Raw genomic sequence first — 24,684 nt, forward strand, 5'->3', positions numbered from 1 at the left:
TTATTTTACAATAGCTTCATGATTGTTTTATTGTTACTTGTGTAATCTTAGCATATATTAGATTTCATCCATGTTTGATCCTCCATACCAATATCTGTTTGACTTCTTCACTTCTAACTCATGTATTAATAGTTAATTGGCACAGTAAAGCTTTTCATCATGGTGGGATTTATCCTGCTTCCTCCTAGTATACATTACGACTTAATTCTCCACCATAATGGATTCTCCTAGGGTTAACCCAACTCTACCCATTAAAGGTCCACAAAGACTAAACCCCACCAACAGTGACTTCACACCTGCACAGTAAACAATGTGTTTATTTAACTTAATTAAACTTCTGATATCATCTTATAATTAAACCTCTGAGATCACCATCCAGACAGGTTCTCGGCATACCATCACGCGTTATAACAAAAGATGTTAGAGTAAAGTCAGAGTAAAGAATGAGAGCTGAAATGTGGATTTAAATGAAAGACGGTGTAAGCAGTAATCACCGTTGAATTAAGGCAACAGTATTACTATGAAAACCCAGAATAGTGAGCTAATTTATTTGCACATATTTGAACATCCAACACATGGATGAGTATTTGTTATTCTCTACACATGCACACCAGATGCTGTAGTGCACGCCACCATGACCCTTCTGCTGAAGTCAAAGACATCCCACCTCAGCTGGCTGCACTCATCCCTGCCTTTGATAAATGTAAGGACAGATTTAGACTGGAACCCCCTTAAATGAAATCTGAAAGCTACCACAAAAATAATCCATGTCTTGGTCAATATCATTAATGGAACGCTTATATTGTGCTCACCTAATAGGACCAACTAAGATGAGGTATAAACAACAACACTTTCTAGCGAACCTCTGAACAGAAAAAATAATAGCCTGGTAGACAGTTAAGATGCAACATACTGCGTGGACTGTAATACTGGGTCACTTACACGGCACTGATGTTCTGAGCGGAGTGAGTAAATATTTCCTCTACTACATGAGTCACCATGAGCTTCCACTTTAAAAGTACATGAAACCTGCCATCAGCAGATTATTTTCTTATGTGCACTGTGGGAAAGATTACAGATGATTATTGGTCCAAGTCTTTGCCTCTTTGAGAAAAAGAATTACATAATGTTGAAAATGAACTGACAGATTGCAGACTTGAAAAAATTAGCCATAGTCCAAGTCTACCCGTTACACATCTCAGCTACTGAAGGTTGTTATTTGATAGTTAACATGTTGCAGAATTATAACCAAATGCCAGCAGTTTGTAACTGGCCCTTTTTTAAATCCAGTCTGTAGGTGGTTCATCTACAGAAACACTGAAAGAAGAAAAAAAAAATATTTAAAACAAACAAATTGGGAAAACAAATACTAGCAAAAGTAAATCATCCAGTTAAAAGTTTAAATGTGAATTACTTTAATTGGTGAACTGCAGTTCCAGTACTGCTGTACTGAGGATGCCTCTACTGTAGAAACATCAGACATTACAATACAAAGAGGGCTTTTTCAATGAATGATCTCAGTACATTTTAAAAGGTCTCTACAGATGGTGTCAAAGTAGTGTACAGCATTCCAGTATGACCACCTCGAAGCACATCTGTAAAGTATTCACTATGAACTCAAAGTACATTTCACTGCAAGGTTTTGAAGTTTGCAAATTGCCATACACCATAATTAGTGATGGGTCATGCAAACATTCTACAATATACACACCAGCATCTACTCCAGCAGGCAAACTCGTGTTATTTTATAATACGAGAAAAGAGTCTTAGATTAGAAATGGGGACCTTCCTTGTTATGCAAAACTACTGGGGTAACTGACAGAGTTTGTGCCAGAGCAAATTTCAGAATCATCATTCAAGTAGAGAAAGAAGTCCCATAAAACACATATGCATCATAATGCGTTTTAAGGAAGAACTAAACTGCATCTTTATGCTGAACAATAAATTACAAAGTTTTGCGTTACTTGAATACTTGTATGTCTACATTTCACAAGCAAAAACTGTATGGTAAGGCTGTACATGAGTCTTTAAAGTAAGTAACTATTTTCAACAAACACAAACACACACAGGGTTAGGAAGTCCCATCTTGAGCCTGGACAGACTTTTTAAAACAATCTGTATGAGAGAATCCTGAATGTCAGTCTCAGCCAAGAACAGGAAGCGCATACTTCTGCTGTGCATAAGACACACTAGCTGAGAGAATGGCTGCTTTATCAGTTCTCAAGAAAAGCCACGTAGTCAGTGAGCCTGGCCAGCTGCTGCTCGTTTGGAACCAGAGTGACCGGGGGTGGATCTGGGCGGGGAGGGAGAGATACAGACAACATGAGAAGAGGAAAAAAGGATTCCTTTGAGCACCCTTCTTTCTGAACTTGATCGGAAAACTGAAAAACAAAAACTTGTGCCAAAAGCCTTCTATTTATACAACTTTCCCGACCATAGAAACAGTCGCATTATACAACAATGTGCATTACTGCAAAAAAAGAAATAAAACCCAAGATAATAAAGTGAAAACATGCAACAAGAACTGTGAGTAAAACACAGTACAGAACCCCAAACCAGAGGTGGGCAGAGCCTATGACCAGCACTTTGTGCATTCCACATGAGTGTTATGAATTAACCATAGAGAAAAGAAGCGGGGGTGGTGTCAGGAACATTTTAGCAGAATGACTCAGATGGGGGAAACTGTCAAGTTTTCATTTCCAACAGAATGAAAGACTGCCCCCACCTGGTTTCTGTGGCATTATCATGCGGGTGTTGGGATCTGCCTGCCACCCGTGACTGACCACACCTACAGAAAAAGACAACAAATTAGCCTTACTGATTTCATACAAAACATCCACGTAGACCTTTTAGGAGAAATTAGTTTTATAATCAAATATCTATCTAAATATATGAAGTAACTGTCTATCTAACAGAACAAAGGGACACACTTTTTCAAGATGGATATAAATATAATCCTGGTTGGCCATGGTGAAAACTGAATGCAACATATAGCAAAAACATCTGAAATATTGAACATTTCAAACTTATTTAGGTTATTTTGCAGTGACATTGAAAGACGGCAGACAGACAATTATGCCAATAGATCAAGCGCAAAAAAGCATGAGTCAGACGTGGGGAAGGTGGGACTACACAGATGGGCAGGATGGGGCAGAGACAGAAAGACAAATTCAAACATCTGTATACACTCTATTTCAGCCCATTGTGACTTTCAACTGGCAAGATCACTTTGAACTGAAATAACAATGAGAAACAGATTCCAACTTATGCCACAGCTGGCCTCAGAAGGAATAATTAGTTCTGATGGAGAGAAATGCTCAGCCCATAGAAAGCTCATGATTGAACACAGCACTTTGATACAGACTCTTACCCCTCACAGCCTCTTCAACTGAGTATCCTACAAAGGAGGACAAGTCCTCGACACTGATTGAGGTGTAAGCTTGGGCCACAAGGCTGTACGCCCTCCTGCGGGTCGAGTCTGAAGGGGGGAGGGAAAAACGGCTTGAAAAGAAACAGACCACTTTAAATATCTACCAAGATACTTTACCAAGATACACTCCACTACTTGAAGGGCAGAACATGTCTGTTAGATCTCAAATGGTAATATGTTTAGGTAAAATATTCATGTTTATGTACATGGAAACACCCGGCATACAGGAAGAAAACAGCAGTGTTCCTTCTCAGCTGCTGGCATGGTTCTCTGATAAATACATATAAATATTGTACCATAAGCCAATGATATTTATGAACAAACATGCATAATGCTCATGAGCACTAGAAGGATAGAAGTACAGCCATCAGAACTCGGAACATTTTACTGTTATGTTGACCTTCAGCAATTTACCAGTAAGCAATTTATTGTGCTTACTGGTTAAATACTGGCAAGCAAATATTAATTCTGAAAATAACCAGGTATTGGAAAAATTATTTAAAAATCAGCATCTGATTGGTCATCATCCAACCAACTCTCAAAACAGTGGCATGGAATCCTGGAAACAACCACATCGGTCCCACAAAGGTCGATCACTACTGATGACAATGTTGATGACATTCACAGAGCAGCATGAGCCAATCTGATTTATCCAAGCACACAACAATGACAAGGGTCCAACAGTACCACCCTATGCATAGCCCATCTGAAGTGTGTGTCACGACTGTTGCATTCCAGCAAGTGGCACTGTTGCTCTAAAATGATAAAACATTTCATAAACACATCTAATCGCTTACACACTGCGACCAACTAGATCAACAAATAACTATGAACTAAAGTTCAGCTTACTTTGACCAAAGCCTAATGATGCAAATGAAAAATGCAAACAGTACATTCTTTGTTGCCTTAAATTAAATCCTGGCGTGACTCACTATTAACAGCCAGTACTGCTGGTTTTAGCACCCAGGACTTTAACACCATGGCAACACCGTCTGTTTATAAACAGCTGCATAGACACAGTATTAACAGATGTGGGATCTCAGTGTGGGGGAAATGCAAAAATAAGCAGGGAAGAGCAAAGTAAAATAGTCATTTTCTTTGGATGCCTGTAACTAATGGTTCACTTAGTGGTACATCATAAGGACTGGTCAATATTGATTAATATCAATACATTTACAGCATTTAGCTGAAGATTTTATCCCAAATGACCTACAACTAAGGGCCTTGCTCAGAGGCCCAACAGTGGCAACCTGGTCATAGTGGGGCTTGAATTGGCCAAGTCTTTGCCTCTTTGAGAAAAAGAATTACATAATGTTGAAGATGAACTGACAGATTGCAGACTTGAAAAGTCCAACCTTCCAATTACTAGTCAAGTACCTTAATCACTGAAGCACCATTGCCAATAGTCCAGATGGTCTCAAAATACATAGAACATGGACAGCATAGCATGGAGTATTAACAGCAGGGGGATGGGAGATTTCCTCAGTGCTCTACAATGGAACACACTAAACAGCTGCAGAATAACTTTTCAAAAGCTGAATGACTAGTAGTGTGAACTTCTAGCCTATCTGGCAGATAACTTTCTTGGGTGGATACATTTTGTCTCACAAGAGCAGTGTACTCTACTCAGAAAATGCTAGGTTCGTAACCAGGTCAGCCCAGGAATGTGTTTAAAAACATTGTCTTGTGATTATTTATACAACAGTTGAACAGAATGATCAAGTGCTAGCCAACAGGTCTCCAAGGGCCAGGCTGTCCACTCTCCACTTTAACAAGCAACAAGAGTTGCTGAGCAAGACAGTGGAGAATGTGGGCAGGGCCCAGAAATAGGATCCCCTGTCCTCCGTGCAGTGTATACTATTCCAAGGTCTCCTCTCTCTATGCTTTAAAAATATCTTGCTGTCTTTCATAAGAAAAAAAGATGACATGATGAAGACCAGTAAAATATTTGATTAGTAAATGAGTTCTTATACAGATGTAAAATGTGTCTGGATATCAAATGTTTTTCAGTGTAATGCAATAGGACAACCAATGACATTAGCAAAAGTGAAGCTTAGTTATGATGATTTCTGAAGTACTTTATTTCAGCATGCTGCACTCACTTCATGAATAACAGTATAAGCACAAGCGCCAGGATGACAGGCTTCACCCCCCCCATTTGTCATTAGAACAGCATAATGGAATAAATTATCAGAATTACCAAAAGTAAAAACTGAACACCCAACCAAAACATTTTTTAAAAAGTAGACAAAATGTCCTTTGGTGACATTTTTATAACTTCCTTGAATAATGTGGTTAGGGTTAGTGTAATGTGGATGTAACTTAGGGGTCATTCTGCATACCAGCAGCTGCCATTTGCCAGTCCACACACACAGCAAACTGCCATTTTGTTAACACAAACTGCTTCGCCAGTTTCTTTTATCACATCACCTTCAGTGAGACATTATCTCACCCTCTACTAATATCTAGTAGCGAAGAATAGTAGATACTAATTGTAAACGCTTTACTCCTCTAGTGTTTGTGCCCGACTCTTCCCTCTCCTGCATCTTCATAGTTCCTGCCATCATCTGCTCCAAAGTCCATTTTAGATAATAATGTTTCGACATGTTCTGTAGATACAGTAAAATGGTCCATTTTCTCAAATCCAGGTTCAGGTCTCTCCTCAGCTAGGGAACTCCTGGCTGCGTCCTTAGTCTGTTCAATCAGGCTCTTTGAGGACTGTAGGAAATCTGCTGCACTGCTTTGCTCTAGAGCTCGGACCGCTGTGTCAGTGAGCTCTGTAGCGGCCTGAAGGCGGTCTCCATAACACCTGGCCAGCCTACGCAAGGCTGCGACCTTTTCATCCTGCTCTTCGCTAATACGCTCCAAGAGGATATTCTTCCTTTCCTCTAGTGTCGCATATAGTGTGTCAAAGCGTTCCCCGAGTCCTTGCTTGGCACGGTGAGCGTTGTCCTGAACAGCTCTGCAGACCTCCTCCATCTGGTTTAGCAGGGCCTGCAGCCTACCATTTCCTGCTACCAGAGAATCAATCGCATTGCTCAGCTCACCCTTCTGGGCCTGGTGAACAGCAGCAAGCGGTGACACTTCACAGTCTTTGTGCGGACCAAATATTTTACACATGGAGCAAGTTGGAACCTGGTGGGAGACACAATAGATGTTGATCCGCTCATCCTCGTGTTCCTCACACAGAGGTTCAGGGGAGCCCTTAGATTTAAGAGGAACCTCTGAGGTTCTACCATTGCCTTCTTGCTGCTGTTTGTAGATGTCAATAATGTTCTCTACTAGAAGATTTCTCTGAAGTCCGTGTACACCATGACGATCAAGAACCACCTCAAAGCGGCAAGTGGGACACCTGAAGACACCACCTGAAAACCGGTAAGGGTTTCGAGAGTCATAAAGGTCACTAGCACATCCGCGGCACAAATTATGTTGACACGGAAGGATCACCACAGGTTTGGTGAACATTTCTAGACAGATTGGACAACTAAGTTGTTTTTCCAGACTCTCCATTGAGCTAGATGACCCCATCAGGGAGCCAGTCCTCTGGATTTCCATTTCACTGAATGATTTGAAAGCACGTCTACTGTGTAGTTGTGGCACTACTACAAACACGGGTCCTTCCAGCCGTGAGTTCTGCTGGGATCAGAGCGGCCCAGGGTTTTATACAACCCTCTTTCAGCTGGTGACACTTAATACCCCCTAACCAATCAGCACACACATTCTTCTCAGCTTGTTTTCCAAGTCTCTTTTCGGAGAAGCAACACCCCCCCCACATCACCTTGCATGCATCATGTCACAAAGTGCATCGAGGCTCCCCTCCTCAGTGATTCTCAATCAGAAAACATTTGTGCAATGATAAACACGGCTCATATGCCTGTCATAAGACTGCATGATTAAATTACAAAACAACTCTAAACCAGATAAAAGCCTTTTAAACTTTTTTTTTTTAATTCAATTTGTATTACTATTACAAATTTTGGAGAGAGAACTATTCTATTTGAAACATGCTTCAGAGCTTTGACATTTATCAAATAAGAATGAGTAATGGCCATCTACATGTTTCTCTTATTGTATACTTTGATAGTACAGACTTTAAAAAACTATTCCATAAGTACATAAACTTATATTTTAACAATTGTCTTAATTTCATACAAGTTGTCATTTGTCCAGAAGTCTCAGAGTAAGAGCAAAAATAATTATTTAATTAAGTATTCATCATGCTTATTTTACTTAGTAACCCATTTCTGAATCATCCGTTAGTCATTTGATTAACTGTACACAGAGATTGCACAGCTAAATGAGGAACGGTTTATATTTAACTTCTTTCCTGGGTCTGTGTGAGGTGCAGGCACACGGGGATCAAGTGAGTAATGCACAGATTGGTTTAGAGGTCATCACCTCAACAGGGACACACTGCTGCCCCCTGCTGATACCATAATGTGTAATACAGTTTGGGCAAAATGGGCATGCTACATGCATGGCAACCTACAATGTAAAATCGATTATTTAAGTAATTTTAATAAAGATAAACCACTTATAGGTCAACCTGAACTTTTCTTCTCTTCGCCAACTAAAAATATCATAGCCCTCCTGCAGTGAGAGATCTCAGAAGCAATAAGTTTTATTATTTAAAACTCCTTGATGCACTTTGAATTGCTACTGTACATAAAGTGCTTCACAAAAACTTGCTTTGCCTAGCCTCCAAAAAGCAAACAAAACAGGGCAATTAAGCTTTTTATTTTAAATGGGGATTTGGCTCTGTATGACATGTTCACATCCAGGTGACGTCCAAAATGCAGAGAGTTGTGCATAGGTTAAAATAACACAGGGCTATATTGTCCTGACGATAAACTATCCTATTTTATCATACTGATAACGTATGTGAAATGACGACATGAAATAAAAGTTTCTATTTAGAGCATACAGGATAAGACGTCTTAGAACTTCTAGCAGAAGGACATTCCTCAAACAATTCAGGAATATGGACAGATTGATGTCCATTACTAAAGTTGCAAAATGACCCAGAAAACTGTTTAGCACAATAAACATTTTGCTATTCCTTCAATTCTTAAGCAAATGCCACCAAGCTGTGGATAAAGGCTTACTAAATAATAATAACTGCTCACCAAATAATACTAACTGCTCCATTCACTGGTTTTTCCATTTATATATGTTTATTGATTGTTTGATTGATTGATTTATTTATTTATTGTAAGACAGCTGTTCCTCTAGCACCTCTAGCAGCAAACCATATTTCATAATGACTACTAATTGATCTGACCCTTCTATATATTCATTCCTCCAACAATTCACTGAAACCCATTGTCTTGACAGTTTTGTAAAATACATTTGTAAATAAAATCATGGACATTCTGTATTCATGACCGAGTGAAACTACACAACATACTGCTTTCCAGCTCTAGTTCACATGGAGGAAAGTGACTGCAATAATGCAAGACGGCTGTTCCTGTAATGTTACAGCTATCAGCTACACCATGTAGTTTTTTAAACTTTTAGTTTACAGTAAGCAGTACTGTGTTCCAAACATCATGCAGAATGTGTGACATTACTGACATATTTAAAGGCTGGGAAGCAAGTGTTTGACAGCAACGGACATGAAGTTTAGCTTGTAATCCTTTTACAATTAGCTTTACTGGCCTATGAGCCTACATGGTGAACAGGAACATTTATCTCCACAATTTCAGACAGATAATAAAACAAGGATAGGGTACAAAACTTCAGCTACACCAAATAATACTAACTGCTGCATTTCATGTTTTTCCATTTATATTATATATATATATTTATATTATATATATATATATATATATATATATATATATATATATATATATATATATATATATATATATATAGTTATAGAAGCAATAGTGCTGATTATAATGTCATATTTGAAATTGTTTTTCATTATAATGTCATTTATTGAATTTTTTTTTTCTGCTCAAGAGAGATTCAATCAAATGTATAATCTCTGTGGTGAAATTAATATCAGCACTTATCAAAATCCCAGTAATGAACTTAGTATGCAGCAAATTAGATATTATTAGTATAATAATTTCAATGTCAAATGGTAATCCTGAAACACTGGTCACTAATGTTGACAACATTATTATACCAGGCCATTTTTAATTGGTAAATCTGAAAGTACCTCTTAACGATTCCATTACAGGGAGAATTGTCTCAGACCACTGGTAGCCAGCTATTGCACTGTAGATTCCTGGGAAGTCTCGTTGCCAGATACGTTGTCCTACTGCCCAAACTGCTGCCAGTTCTGGGTTTGCCTTGGGGGAGGGGGGATGATAACAGTATTTTGTCATTTAAATACAATGCTGTGCAGAAATGGCCCCAGCATAACCAAAGGATGGTCAAGAACTGATGGTTTGTTTGAAAAGAAAGTATCACAACTTTGTGAAATATCTTTAGACACAGGTGTACAACTTAAAATATATAAAATACAACATAAACTGTACTTTTAAGATACAGTCCCTTGCAAAAGTATTTAAGCCTTAAATACCATAAATGCCATGTCAGGATTAGAAATAGTGACCCCCCCCCCCCCACCACCACCAAAAAAAGAACTGGCCGAATGTAGTAAATTATACAGTACTGACCCAGCCAACCACACAAAAATTAAAATTAGTGTCTAGGACCAAAGCAAAAAAAATTGCACATCACAGATTTATGTAATAAGTTGGCAAAATTGTACAAACATCAGACACTGCAAACTTGAAATAAAAAGGACTCATTCACTGTCAATAGTCAATAAATAATAAACCTGATCATTTCAAAAACTAGCCCTCACAACTCAGAATTTGAAGGAAAGATTAATTAACAGAATGCACAAAAACATGAGCTCTAAAGTCCGGTTACAGCATGGTGAAAGGAGGGATTTTCAGCATTTGCATGAAATTTTGAATTGTACCGTTTTAATTGCTTGGGGAATCCGCTTCCAGAGATATCTAGCGTTGTTCCTGTATAAACACAGTACAGTACATCTGTTTGATATATGATCAGTGCAACAGAATGTAATGATATTAAAATGGGAAATGAAGGAACACTCACATATCATTGTGCAGCAGATAAAGGGCAAGTAACTGGGAATACACTTGTGGAGTTGCAATGCCACCTGGAGCCTACAAATGATAAAGGATTTCATGAAACATCACAAAACGGACAATTTGAAACAGTGCCGTAATGAATAAAACTTAACTTTTTAATCAAAACATGTCTGTAAATGAATTTAGGTCATATAAACACGATACTGTAGCGTTATATAGCTCACCGAAAATGTGTTGTTAACTAGTTAGTTAACTATTCCAGCTAATGATTCTAGCTAGATGATGACGATTATAGCGACAATGCCAAAAACGTCTGTCATGAATTGTTACTTGCTAGAGAACTAGTTTAACGTTAATCTAACGTACAAACTAAACTACCCTTCACAGCTAGCAAGCGAGTTAACCTAGATAAATAACATGTGCAGAGTGCAAGTGCAAATTAGGCAAATAGCTAAAGCTACCTCATTTCGTACATTACAGCAACAGCTCTGTGTGCCTCCGAGAACCCAGTACAGTAACATCAACCCCCCTTAGACAGATCCGATGGAAATACAGAGCGTTAGCCAGACAACCCACCTTATTCAATCTAGCTAATGTAGCTAACTAGCTAGCGCTAAATTACTTCAAGTGAACCCGGACGTTTTCCAGTGCTAACACCAGTTTACCTCTAACTCCTGCGTTTCGCACTGTTCCAGAAGCTTCTGGTAATTTTCGCCCATCATCACTGCCACTGGCATCTTCGAAGAGCTCGGCCGCAGCGACGATGTGCCAGTTTACTAACAGCTTTGAGAAATGTCTGCTAATGTCGACTAATGGCTGCTTCTTCCTCATGGGGTTGCGATTTAAAACACTTCCGGGAATGCTGACGCCTATTGGACTTGATGTTAAATGACTTTGAGGAACTTTTTTAATGGCTGATAATTACAAATATTGTTATTTTAGATTTTATAAAATAATTATAATAAACAAACCATTCGCATAACGCATGAATAGTAACAGGCAATACATGGCACTTTTTAGAGGCATATTCTGAGCGGCTTCTGAAAGCTCTTAGGTGAGGACTTTAAAGGTGCAGCTTTCAGGGTTTTCTTACGCAAACAAAAGTCGTAATTTATACGCTTATGTTTAAATCTGAATAAATATTTAGTTTTACTCACACTAGGAAATCCTAAATACATAGTTGTTCTATATTTGAGCAATTATTTTGTGTATAATATGCCAGACAAAAATGTAGCTCAGTGATGAACAAAAGCATCTTTAATTGTTTTAAATCAGACAGCCCAGTAAAATGTTTCTAACAGTAATTCAGCCCAGATGAGGCAAAAATTATTAGGCAAACACTCTCATGGATACTTCCATGGTTTAATGTCAGGACTGCAAAAATAATTAAAAACACTCACTAACAACATTGATTAGAAATATCTGCTGCTAATGGTATACCCGCTGCTTGGCTGCTAAGTTTCACAGGGCCTTGATACTGTGAGCAGGGTTAGGATTAGTTGTCCAGACAACAGACTCCATTGCAGTCTTCAAACACAGACTGAAGACCCATCTATTTGTGGAATATTTAAATGGCCACTGACCCTGCTCCAGAGTTGACTATCTGAAACTCTAGCACTTATTGTAGGGTATTGTTTTTTGCGATCGTGTCACGGAACGCTCGCCTCCCGCGAGGCACGTGGTTTGGCCAGCCACGTGCAGTGGGAGGACCTTCGTTTGTGGCCACGCCTACACGCCTGCGCCTCGTCTGTCTGTGTGTAAACCCACGTCAGGGTGTGCGCCGTCGTTGGTCATTGTTGGCGTAGCGTGTGGATGTAATGTTCCCTTTATCGTTGTTAAAAGTATTTGTGTTTATCGTCCGTGTTTAAATGTTAACCGTTTCATGTTCGTATTAAACGTGTGTCATTTTTGTGAGTGCAGTTAGTGTTCTATTTTAAATGTTAATAAATGTAGGTCCCAGTCGCTGGAGTCTGCGTCCTGCCCCTCGCCATGCGGCACTCGGGCCACCACGCGTTACACACTGATATTGATTGCTCCTTTGTTGACTACCAACCTCTAGTACTTATTGTTTATTGTACTGGTTGTTGTCTGAGATAGAACGTATGTATTTTGCACTTCTAGGTATGAGCATTGATCCCTGTATTTCTACAGTATTCTAGTTCATTGGTATCTTGGACGCTAACCTACTGTACTGGCTAGGATTTATTATATGAGTAAATGACAAAGCACTTTTGTAAGTCACTCTGGATAAGAGCATCTTGATATTGTGAAAAGTAGCTCATATGAACAAGTACTTGATATTGTGAACAGTACTGCCTAAAGAAAACTAACAGCTCTTCAAGGGTGCCTAGCAGAACAAATTAACCAAATGCTAACTATCAGCTCCGGGCTGTCGTGAAGGACCCATACAAGGGCAAAACACCATCCAATACAGATCAATAACCTGACTGTCACAACATGGAAGGTCCTGTCGGAAACACTAGCCACCATGCTGAAGGAACAATTGTGCAAGTACAAGTAAATCAGCACTGCTCAGAAAGGACTGGTAACAACACCAAAGGGTCAAAACACCACAGTGTCCACCAGTGTTCTAAGACCAGACTGACCAGCCTTAGCATTGTCTAGATCAACTATAACAAATCATACATTTCAATACCACACACCTGGATGCTTGGTATTGTCATTAAGACTTTAATGGACTTCATCCAGAGTTCAGTGGGACAATCTAGGACAACACTAAAAGTCAACTAGAAGACATCTGCCCAGGTGACAAATGCAGAAATGACATCCATGTCAGTCGAGAAGAGTACAAATCTAAGAATGCTCCAACACAGTAAAAAGATAAAACCACCCACTAGAAGATAAAACCACCCACTAGAAGATAAGACCACCCACTGGACTTTTTTTTAGAAGAGGTAAAAATAGTAAGAGTCCTTCATCAGCTGTGCAAACAAAGTGCTTCTGAAGTTCTGAAAGACCTCTGTCCACAACATCCTGTTTCTTTGGAACCCTTGTTTACTATACTAAACCTTTTATATAAAAATGTACTATATAAACTGCAATGTATATATATAACCCAGTGGTCATAATTCACTTTTGCTTAGTAGTAGCCCACTGCTGTCATTATGGATCTCATGAAGTGTAGGAGTAGCAGGAAAATGGTCTATCTCCTTTTAATCTTGTTTGAACTTTTTGTTCTCACACTGGATCTCAGGTTATAAATAGCAACATATTATGAACCTGGATGAGAAACAATGCTTACGTTGCTCACATAAATTGGTTCCCTCATCCCTGCTATGAGCCTTTTAGTCATGAGGTGGCAGCACTCTAGGCATAAATGTCAACAGATTGAACTTGTGGAGATTTCACTGCAAGCATGTTTTCTCTTTATGTTTATTTACTTCATCCAACAGTTTATCAGCTTTTCTTATTACAGTTGTGACTTTTTATTTGACTGCTATTCTTTTTGATCTGAAGTTTCAACATGAAATGGTGATAAAATGGCAGTAACACAGTAAAAGTAATATGTGGCATTCTCTGCAATTTCCTAAGCACATGCTTAATGTCACCCATTCTGATTCTGATCTCACAGATCACGCAAAGGATAAATTAGTATTTATTCCTAATTTTGCATTACAAATTCAAATTACAAAGTTGTAATGCAAGCCCTTGCTCTACATGTTGGTGAGCTCATCAATTATATGATCACTATATTTCAGCGGAACGTCTAGTGCTGTGTTTTTCGGTTATTAGGTTTATTTACAACATAAGGTTTTCAGACTTTTTGTCTGAGGAGCTAGCATGTGCCATACCAAAACATGAGCTAGCATGTGCCATACCCAAACACCAGCTAGCGTGTGCCATACCCAAACACCAGCCAGCTTTTGCTATACCCAAACACCAGCTTGCTTGTGCCATACCCAAACACAAGCTAGCATGTGTCATACCCAAACACCAGTCAACGTGTGCCATACCCAAACACCAGCCAGCGTGTGCCATACCCAAACACAAGCTAGCATGTGCCATACCCAATCACCAGCCAGCATGTGCCATACCCAAACACCAGAAAAGAAAAGCAGGTAGCAAAAGAGAAGGATAACATCATACAAATAAAGATTTAGGAACTTTTCACCAAAAAGGCAGCTCCTAAAACTACAGAGAAACAGACTGACCAATGCACATATTGAGAGCCTCACAAAAATGACAGCAACTTGCAAATATAACATGTGGTCAACACATACTTCTGCTCTTCTTAGTATTAAGGTAGTGGCTTTTATTTTGCTTTACAGGGGTTTACTGCATGATATACTGTACATATAAATATTTTATTTTGCTCTATACAGATAAAATGTATGATCTACACTAGATTCTCTCCTGAAAGTGGTTCCATGAAAAACAAACTGAAGAGAAGTGACCTAGATCATACCAGTCCTATTTTAAGACGTCTATTCAGCTTACAGCCAGGCTGTTATATTATTAGCTGCAATCCTAGATCGGAGTCACACTTTCACAGTGGAAAATAATTTTCAGCCTCATTCAAAACAAACAAAAGTAGACTCAAAAGAGTGGTGAGGCCACTATAAAACACAGTTGTAAAATAATGTCTTTAGATATAAGGTTCGATTATTCTGTGGAGTCAGTATTTGTACAGACATTAAAAAGTACTTTGGATAAAAAGGACTTTAAAAGTGTGGCAGCTCTTCTCAAAAGTCTAACCAAAGAAAACCCAGATGCTGTTATTGAGCTGTCCAATGATGACTGGATGAAAGATCCCAGTGTTCAGCTTTCTCCAGCTGTGTTGGTGGGTGAGTCCTAAATGCCAAATTTGTGTTTTCTTGCAGCAGATGTTAGATGGATAGATAAAAATTTGGCATGAGTACATGCCAAATGTCACTGTTTAACTGCTGGACACACACTGAGACAGACACACACTGATACACGCACTGAGACATACACTGATACATACACAACTGGTAAAACATATTTTCTGAAAACACATCCTTTTTTTCATAAACTTAAAAACAAATCCAAAAGCTCAGCTTACCAAAATGCATCACTGTGTGGGAAAAGCAAAAATATAGTAATTTTGTACATAATGAAATTTTCCATTCAAAACACATATAAATCAATCAAATGTGTAGTCAGTACTGACCATCCACTAGACACTACAGCAATCAATTGAAAACACTATTATCAAAATGCTAACAAACTGATAGCAATGGTATAATGGAAGAAAAAATATAAATATGCAAATGGTGAAATCCATGTAAAAGTCAATGCAGGAGGCTGAATGTAGTACAAGAAAAGTATATTCAAATTGTAAATTCTTATCTATATAAATACAAATTAACTTTTAGGACAAAAGTATGAATCACCATAGATTTTCCACAGAAAGAATCTTTTAGACATAAAGAAAAATAAAGTACATCTTTTCTGACATAGTGTCCCATTTCTGGGCTTGAGCAAGCCAAAGACATCATCCACATCACATGTGATATCTCTTCTTGCCAGTAAGGCCAGTTCTCAATAATGGAAATGAAGTGGCAGTAAGCTACTGGTGTTGGATTGATGTTGAATTATTCATTGACCTGAATAGAACAAGGAACAGTGAGAATGTAAGCATGACACTGTGACTGCTCCTATTCTCTGTTTAGTCAGAGTGTTCCAAAGACCACTGGGAAACATAATGAAAGGTGTTAAGATAGTTTCTCCAATGAATTAGATGCTTGACTGTTGGTTTCCATTTCACCAAAGACACAACTGTGTTTACCTGAGGCAGGGTTGACAAAGGAAAAAACAACATGAACAGTCATAGTGAAGTGATGAGCTATCAGATAAGAGCTGCTCTGTACGTTGGCATAGATTTTATGTCTGAAACTGTACTGGAGGGATGCTTCCAAATGGTATTCTCTCAGTTGGTGTTGTGGTAAAAAAGACAGGTGCTCAGGTGGGTTGAGTTTGGTGACTGAAAGCCATAGCATAGTACTGACATCATTTTCACACTTATCAAACCATTCACTAACCACTCATGCCTTGTGCATGGGGGTTTGTCAGCCTGGTAGAGACCACTGTGGTCTGGACTATAATGGACTATAATCAAAATATGCCAAACCCTCACTGGGTCAAGGATTCAGCATTCAGCAACTTGCTGCACACCTGGTAGTGCAGGTAGAGCAAGGTGTAGCTCTCCTGGTAGAGCAAGTAGAGTAATGTGTAGAGCAGATAGAGATAGAGCAGGTAGAGTAAGGTGTACTTCACCTGGTAGAGCAGGTAGAGTAAGGTGTAGTTCACCTGGCAGAGAAGGCTGAGTAAGGTGTAGTTCACCTGGTAGAGAAGGTAGAGTTCCCAGGGAGCAGAGATACTGATAAAAATGTAAGTTGCTCTAGATAAACCCTTACTGATAAATATAAGTGAATGTAATCATAATGACAAAAGGACAAGTCTTACAAGTTCTCAGTTCACAAACAGCACTACTGTTCTTTATTAGTGAGTCATTAAAATATCAATGCACCTACACTTTTTGATATTGCACACTTGTAATATTGTCCAAATATATAAAAGTACTACCAGTTGTCATAAAATTGATTAACCTAAATTCCCCTAAATTGTTTTTATTTCTGTGCATGTTTACTGCTGTTTTGTGTTTTGTGTCCGTTTTTTATTATTCTAGACTATATCATTTGACTCTAGGCTTGACATTTGACCCTAAGCCTAATAGACTTTTGATTATATATTTCTTCATATCATTCACACATCCTATAACTACAATACACCACAATGCTCAGCCCCTTGACTTCTCAAAACTGGAACAATGCAACTCAAATTAGAATTAATATCAGGTTGATGTTATAAGTACTTGCAAGGTGTCTAAACCACATGACCTAATAAGTAAGATGTAAATTATAGTTTGCAAAAGCATAACATTCTTAATTATATATAATGATCACAAGTAAAAGGTTGTTATTCTCTTTCACTGGGAGCTGTTGGACTGAAGGTTAGACTGTTGCGTTTCTGCTATGACCACTCCCTAGATTCCTGCCTCTGCTCCAGTGTGACTGGAGAACAATACAATCCCACTGCTATTTTATCTTACGCCCGTTGCTATTTCCAGAGCAACACAATGGTGATATCAGTGCCAGAGCACTCAACCTGGCTTTACATTTGACATGTTTACAATACTGACCTCTCCACTTTAATTGTGTCTCCAGTCACCGTGTGGAATACATCATGAAGTCATATGAACAGCAAGACTCTCCAACAATCACATGTTATCTGTGCTAGAAATAGCAATGCTGCAACAGTGATAATATAAATAGTCATAAAGCAGGCAGGTAACAATCTAGCCAGGCAGTGAGAAGTGGTTTCTGTAGCAGTGATGTGCTCAGCAGGTGGGGAAACACATGTTTTCAGTCATGTAGTGACCTCTCCATGCCTCACAGACAGAAGGCGGTCTTCTTTAGACAGTAAAAAGAACAGCAGCAAGGGAGACAACAAGCAACCAGGGATGGATTTTATTTGTCCCTCTGTCCTGGCCGATATGCTGGGTCACCACTGGAGAGACTTGCAGAATGGCTTCTCTGACCCTGAGGAGTTCAATAAGATTCTAGTGTTCCAAAGTAATGAGCTGCTGTGGACTGCACAGAAACGTGGTGAGTTTTGTGCTGGAGGAAAAAAAGAGAGAGAGACAAAGGATGGTCTAACCTGGCAGGTGTACTCAGGACGCCATGGAGTTTTAAATCATTTTAAACAAACAGAAAGGGATTGTCAATGCTCATTATGCCACATTTAGAAGTAGATGTCCGTTCTGAGTTTTCTAAATTCCTTTAAATCACAGACTCTTATTGCTAGAATCAGCAGTTAAAATAAATAGCCATCATAGCCAGACCTGTCTAAACAAGAGCCATTTTAAAAACCTATAAATAACTTGAATAAAACAGTTTCATTGTTCATAAGAAATGGAATAAAGATGTATTAGGAAATGTCATATAAATGAAACAATAACTGAGAAGGTTAGCTGAATTGCCACCTATTTTATCATAATTGATGATCTCACAGGTATTCATTTAAGTCATCAAAAACACTGATAAATGTCCTTAATCAAAATAAGAAACTCAAATGGTATTACACATGTATTATTATTATTTATACTATTATTGCCTTCATGTATTTCTTTGCTTTTTGGAACTAGCCTACTTGTAATTGCTTCAGTATATCCACATTTCTCATTCTAGGCGGCACTGGTAGCTCAGTGGTTAAGGTACTTGACTTATAATCAGAAGGTTGAAATTTCAAGCCCTGCCACAGTTGGGTCCCTGAACAAGGCCCTTAACCCTCAAGTTGTACTGGGTCATAATTGTAATTTGCTTTGGTTAAATGTGTCAGGTAAATGTAGAAAAATAAATCCATCAAAGCCTAATAAAAATGTTTATTTCATTCATTAGTATTAATTTATTTTTCTCTCAAACATCTAAAAACTGGGACAAGCAGATGCACTAGTATACAAGTATACAAATGTATAAACTTCAGCACTTTCAGGAAAAAACCATGGTCATTCTAACCCTACATGGTAAGAATGTTTTGATATATGCTCAGAACATAACCTGCATGAATGTTTATACATCAGAGCATTTAAAATGTATAGATGCAGCTGTTTTAAGCAAAAACAAATATAAATGTTTGAAGTCATACCTGTCCTGGCAAGGATCTAAAGGCTTACTGTGTGAATGACAATGACATTTCAGGATTTGTAGAGGATTGTAATAAACCACTGTTTGGATATGCATCCTAGCAACAGTAGAGCTGATCATGGTCCTCATCTGAGGGAGCTTAGCCTTCATAAATTGGCTCTGCTGTGCTCTTGCCCAGTGATGGGTGGATATCAATAATTTTAATATGGCGTTATGGTATTATATTATACTATGGTAGTTATACTAAACTTGAGCAATGACTATATTCCCCTACTAAACTGCCCCTCACTATGCATTTTCTGAATTACGGTAAGAGTATAGTCTTAATTTTGCAAGGTTTAGCTGTCGTGCACCTGACACAAGCCATAGACTGATATGATGGGTTCACAGTCAAAAACAGAGCTAGATCATGTACAGTCTAACACATGGTAAAGCTTTTGGGTTTATCACGTTGAGAATACAGACTTGCATATTTGCAGCTTGACAGGATTTATGTGCTCTCATACATCAATGGCTAAATGTGGACCCAGTAAGCTATGACTGTGTGATGGTCAGCAATGGAATGCTATTAATAGAAGAACAAAAGTGCTTGGAGCCAGAGGAAAATATGACAAAGCCTATAAAAGTCCCCGAAGACCTTATCCATTAGAGAGTTAAGAGGAGATGTTGAGAACCCTCCAATTGGAGAATCTTTGTTCCACTGTACAACTGGATGGACGGCAGGCCTTACTTGATGTTAATAACCATCAGCCACGCCACAAGGAAGAAGGAGAGGCTGATATTCGCTCCCTGAAGCTCTACAGGGCTGTAGTAATGGGAGATTCTAGAGGACTTCGTACCTTTCTGAAAAGGAACTATATCGATGTTGATGTGTTTTACAGTGTAAAACGTGAAGAGCTACAGTGGCAAGCAAATACAGAGGCCAAATTTGGACCTTCGGGTAAAACAAGCCCTTTGTCATGATGTTGATGGTGGTGATGGGGAGTTCATTTGAAGAAAGTTTTACTGTAGCTGCTATGAAATCATGACAACTTTAATATTATTAGTTCAAAGCATTATGCATTAATATTGTATTCTCTCATGTGTACCGCTTCTTTTACTGTTGAATTTTATTAGAATTTTATTTGATTTTTAGTGAGTTTCTTCATGCTTAATTCAGGATGGTAAAATAACTATGATAAATTATATGAAATGTACAACCTTTACTTAATCTGCTTTGATTCCAGAGCTGGGTTTCCAAGGGAATGGTTGCTATGAGCTCAGAAATCTGGGTTGACAGGAATAACTATAGCATCTAATTGTATTTTTTTCATGAAATGGATCTGTATGCTGTCCAGAGACATTTTATATGATTACTCAGAAAATATAGATTACACAAATAGTTCCTAGAGAGTGAATTGACACTGCCTAACACTACTCTGTTGCAGGCCTTTGGTCCTTGGAATATAAGCGGGAACTGACAAGCCCACTCTGTATAGCTGCAGCTCAAGGCTTTAAGGAGTGCCTACAGTATTTGCTTGAGCATGGCGCTCACCCCAATCTCAACGCGGGAGGAAAGGCCGCCATTCATGAGGCATGTGCAAATGCCAATACTGAGTGTGCCGAGCTACTCTTGGAACATGGAGCCAATCCTAACCAGCTGACGGAGGATGGGCTGACACCCTTACATCTCTGCAGAACACCCCAGTCCCTTCGGTATGACTTATTATCTATAGCCAATTTAATTCTATGAATTCAAGCAATTCATATCTTGAGATTAATACCTTGATATGGTTTACAGATTGATAAAATCTGAGATTAATGCCTCGATGTGGTTGTCATAGAGAGTGTAACGAATGCGCGAGTGCCGAAGGGCGTGAAGCAGAACGCACACTCTCTCGACAGAGTGAAACATTTAATGACACAAAAACATTTAGACGATGGTGGCACTGACAAACAGCATTAACGATGCACACAGACACACTTAACACTAACGCATTTAACGTAGGCTAGACAAACATGATTACCTGTATTACATTCAGACGCTAACAAACAAACAATAACCAACAGTGAGGCATGCACTGACGGGGGTTTAAATAGGCATAAACACACTAACACTTAACCCCGTACAGGTGCTTGCCTTCACGGGGGTGTGGCTACAAACATGAGTGAACCCCCTGCACGCGGCAGGCCGTACCACGTGACTCATGAGGGGGCGTGTCCCGTGACAGAGAGATTTCTCTCTTCTCCAATTTAGGTTCAGGATTGAAGAACAGAAAAAAAAGTTGGGTTTTTTTTAAATATCAAGAATAAACTTTGTTACAAAGTACTAAATATCTGTAATAGGAGCAGCTAACATTTATTCGTGTTAAACTTAATACCCAAAAGGTTTTGCAGAGGGGGAATCTTCTCACTATGTCTGATTGGATTGCTAGAATTCTCTCTTGCTTTCTACCCACTGGCTGCCAGCTCGTTGGCTGGGTGATGTAGACGACTTGTGCATCAGGTCAGACTAACTTCAGTGATGCCTAAGGAAAAACTCCCTAAAGCATGAGGAAGAAATCTTGAGAGGAACCAACACTCCTCTGGCTGACAGCTGTCACCACAATAGTAGAATAGCTTATTAGGCATGTCCAGGTACGAGGGTGTGTAAATTAGGAAACTATAATGTGCAAAGATGGACTCTACACTTCTCACAGATAACGACGGATAGCAGAGTGGAAGCGGCCATGATAGAAAAGCAAAATGTTAATGTTACTTATGTTTTTGGTAGTTCTTTGGATGTAGTTTTTGATGATAAAGTAGTTTTCGATGTCTGATGGAAGTTGCTGGTTTCCAGGTAGAACGTATTTAACTCCAAGGAAAAAAAAAAGGATAAACAGCTAGAGATCAGTAAGGGCTAGTATGCCAAAACAGTGGTGTTGGCGTGAAAAAGTTTCAAAAACAGGAAGCAGCGTCACAAACATTTGTAGGTTTACACATTTGTGTTTAGAACAGAATGCCTTCTTTCAGTGAGGCATCATCCTGACTAGGATAAACGGTGCTTCTAGTTGAGAGTGAAGATAAGAATGTAGGATATTGTATTTATCTGCAGCTGCACAAAGATTAAGAAGTGGCAGAAGATTAATATAACAAGATTCAACAGAACAAATGAGATCACTGACAATGTCTTCAGTAAAACTGAAATGACAGGGACACAGGTTTTAAGAAATTATGTCACTACTGGATCCAGCAAGCAAGTGGAAGTACTGATGTTGCTTGGTGAGAGAGAAGCTGTATAATGGTCTGATATTAGATTTTGTTTTGTGTTGGTGCAGGTAGACAGAGAGTCAGATAGAGGGCAGGATGGGTGTTACTTATATAAGCTAGTTATTTTGTCATTTCACATTTACAACATTTGGCAGACATTCCCATCAAGAGCAACTTACTCTATATGTAATTAGCAGTTTAACAGTTTGGGAATCAAACTCATGACCAGGGTGTGGTACCTTCCTCTACATACTCTCCTTGTTTAATGTGGTCAGTGTAGGCAAGCAAGTGCCCTGAAAGTTGAGCTTACAGGGGCACTTAAGGTTAGGGTTAAGGTTCCTGAACCTTGACATGATCTTATTATTAGGAAGGTGTCTGAATTTTAATCACAAGTGACTTTCTTTTCCAAAACAGCTGTGCTAAGGCCCTGGTGCGTCATGGTGCCAGGGTGGATCTGCCCAGTGAGGAGGAGGAAGAGCTTCCATTGCATGTGGCAGCAAGGCATGGCCTGACAAAGCATGCCCAACTCTACTTGCGATATGGAGCACATATCAATCACACCAGTTGCTCAGGTGAAACGCCATTAGGGGTCGCATGTGTGGAAGCCCATGAAAAGATGGGAGGTCAGGAAGACCAACTCTGCCATATTCAACTCTGCTGTCTTCTTCTGACTTATGGAGCTAATGTTAACCTTGCTGACAAGGAACATCGCACTCCTCTGCATAAAGCTGCCCGCAGCGTCCAGATTAGTTTGGTGCAGCTTCTTTTGGATCATGGGGCAGATGTCAACGCCATTGACTACAATGGCTGCTCACCACTGTCTGTTGTGCTGCAAAGCTCTGTGGTCCGTCAGGAGCGGCAGCCACACGTTGTTGTACAGACACTGTTAAACCGTGGGTCCATTAAAGTATGGCCACAGGCATTGCTTAAGGTTGGTCATTTAGATGGTTTAGGCAATTCAGGATTTATTTATGTAATTATTTTTTAGTACATTTTAATGTAATATTTAACATTACATTTGCTCAGTAATTTAGAACATTTTATTCATTGTTGTATGTTTGTTGCGTTTATTTATTTATTTTAAATTTTGTTTTTGTTTTTAAGGTCTTAACAGCCTGTGCAGCAGCACCTAAAACTGTAGAGGTTCTACTGAACTCCTACAATGATGTTCCAGTAACATCTAAATGGGTTGAAGCCATACCTGAGGATATTTTCCATGTAGGTGGTGAAGTACTTCTTTTGTTTTCATTATTGTTTCCACTATCAGCAAAAAAATAATAGAATGTGGAAAATTCTGCATATTACAAAGCACAACTAACTAAACACTTATATTTATTTCCCTAGCTTTACAGGACATTTTATGAATCTCTCTTTGCGCTGGAAAATAAACCGCGCAGTTTACAGCACCTGTGTAGATCTACAGTAAGAAAACACCTTGGGAAATATTGCTACTTATTCGTTCCCCAGCTTCCTCTTCCAATGATGCTACAGGAATATCTACTTTTAGAACCTAAAGGCTACATCAGCTAGAACAGTGAAAGTCAACATTACTTTCAGAAGATGAATGAACAACAAAGTCATAGTTGTACTTTTGAGGCAGCAGGGGGTTAAACTGTTTAGTATTTCCCTAAACACAATTTGTTGCGTTTTGTCAGAATCTATGCTTCATTTATCTTTTTATCTATATGATATGTAATCACTCCATATCATAGTGAATTTTGATGAAAAAATGCATAATTTGTATACAAAGTCCGGTGGTAATTTCTCAGTTTGTGCTTGATTATTATAGTATGAAGTTTAAGAGTTGTACTGTTTATTGTTAAAACAATATATAGTTTTGAATAGTTTTTTTTTTCCACAAATAAAATTCTTTCTTCAGGGTGGGACGTCCTCCAACACAGTGGTCATTTCTGTCATGCAAGCATGAAAAAATAATTGCAATGTCTTAAGCACAGTGCCATGACAAATTGTTATTTTCAGGACAGTGCAAAGTGCATTTTCCTAACTTCACATGGTGTGGGGGTGGGAGTGTGCACTGGACAAAAAGGTCCCTGAAAATGAGACAGCAGAAGGCAAAGTGTTTTAATGATAGGGTTAGGGTTAGGCTTTAGTGTTATGGTTAGGGTTAGGGTCCTGAATATGATGAATGTCATTAGGCACAAAAAAAAGGAACGCCAGATTTGTGCAGTCATAACAGCAGATTGTGAAGTAACATCCTCAATAAACATAATTTTAATAGTAGATGGGTATGATCATAAAT

The 24,684-nt window shown here is 38.8% G+C and overlaps 3 protein-coding genes across 7 annotated transcripts; 1 reads left to right on the plus strand and 2 right to left on the minus strand.

Moving 5' to 3' along the window:
• Nucleotides 1-285: 285 nt before the first annotated feature.
• cops8 (COP9 signalosome subunit 8) lies at nt 286-11,351 on the minus strand. 3 transcript variants are annotated; one of them, XR_014123382.1, is made up of 8 exons: nt 11,175-11,349; nt 10,514-10,584; nt 10,374-10,422; nt 9,600-9,732; nt 3,371-3,478; nt 2,726-2,788; nt 1,415-2,293; nt 286-1,317 (listed from the first exon to the last, which is right to left on the minus strand). XR_014123382.1 is itself a non-coding variant. In XM_027005653.3 (7 exons), the coding sequence occupies exons 1-7, from the start codon at nt 11,244-11,246 to the stop codon at nt 2,214-2,216; spliced, it is 576 nt and encodes a 191-aa protein (XP_026861454.1). In that variant the 5' UTR covers nt 11,247-11,349; the 3' UTR covers nt 1,392-2,213. The 3 variants fall into 3 exon arrangements, 2 of the variants coding, with proteins under 2 accessions (XP_026861454.1, XP_081569497.1); XM_027005653.3 differs by lacking the exon at nt 286-1,317 and having other exon boundaries at nt 1,392-2,293; XM_081713371.1 differs by lacking the exons at nt 286-1,317; nt 3,371-3,478 and having other exon boundaries at nt 1,392-2,293; nt 11,175-11,351.
• trim63b (tripartite motif containing 63b) lies at nt 5,488-9,204 on the minus strand. The gene has a single exon (XM_035536124.2). The coding sequence runs from the start codon at nt 6,983-6,985 to the stop codon at nt 5,942-5,944; it is 1,044 nt and encodes a 347-aa protein (XP_035392017.1). The 5' UTR covers nt 6,986-9,204; the 3' UTR covers nt 5,488-5,941.
• Nucleotides 11,352-14,862: 3,511 nt separating the features above from the next.
• Nucleotides 14,863-24,308, plus strand: asb18 (ankyrin repeat and SOCS box containing 18). 3 transcript variants are annotated; one of them, XM_027005652.3, is made up of 5 exons: nt 14,863-15,314; nt 20,624-20,891; nt 22,839-23,355; nt 23,529-23,642; nt 23,769-24,308. In XM_027005652.3, the coding sequence occupies exons 1-5, from the start codon at nt 15,110-15,112 to the stop codon at nt 23,952-23,954; spliced, it is 1,290 nt and encodes a 429-aa protein (XP_026861453.2). In that variant the 5' UTR covers nt 14,863-15,109; the 3' UTR covers nt 23,955-24,308. The 3 variants fall into 3 exon arrangements, with proteins under 3 accessions (XP_026861453.2, XP_026861451.2, XP_081569495.1); XM_027005650.3 differs by lacking the exon at nt 14,863-15,314 and adding an exon at nt 16,967-18,158; XM_081713369.1 differs by lacking the exon at nt 14,863-15,314 and adding an exon at nt 19,743-20,136.
• The last annotated feature ends 376 nt before the right edge of the window (nt 24,309-24,684 follow it).

This window comes from Electrophorus electricus, chromosome 4 (genome assembly GCF_041902795.1).
Source record: "Electrophorus electricus isolate QZ-2024a chromosome 4, ASM4190279v1, whole genome shotgun sequence".
NCBI lineage: Eukaryota > Metazoa > Chordata > Actinopteri > Gymnotiformes > Gymnotidae > Electrophorus > Electrophorus electricus.

Excerpts from the sequence above, each read along its gene's own strand:
- trim63b (XM_035536124.2), bottom strand. The coding sequence starts at position 6,985 with ATGGAAATCCAGAGGACTGGCTCCCTGATGGGGTCATCTAGCTCAATG.
- cops8 (XM_027005653.3), bottom strand. The coding sequence starts at position 11,246 with ATGCCAGTGGCAGTGATGATGGGCGAAAATTACCAGAAGCTTCTGGAA. Across the intron at positions 2,789-3,370 it reads AGTTGAAGAGGCTGTGAGGG|GTGTGGTCAGTCACGGGTGG; the intron begins GTAAGAGTCTGT and ends CTTTTTCTGTAG. Across the intron at positions 2,294-2,725 it reads GATAATGCCACAGAAACCAG|ATCCACCCCCGGTCACTCTG; the intron begins GTGGGGGCAGTC and ends CTCCCCGCCCAG.
- asb18 (XM_081713369.1), top strand. The coding sequence starts at position 19,860 with ATGTTGAGAACCCTCCAATTGGAGAATCTTTGTTCCACTGTACAACTG. Across the intron at positions 20,137-20,623 it reads GGCCAAATTTGGACCTTCGG|GCCTTTGGTCCTTGGAATAT; the intron begins GTAAAACAAGCC and ends ACTCTGTTGCAG. Across the intron at positions 23,643-23,768 it reads TACCTGAGGATATTTTCCAT|CTTTACAGGACATTTTATGA; the intron begins GTAGGTGGTGAA and ends TTATTTCCCTAG.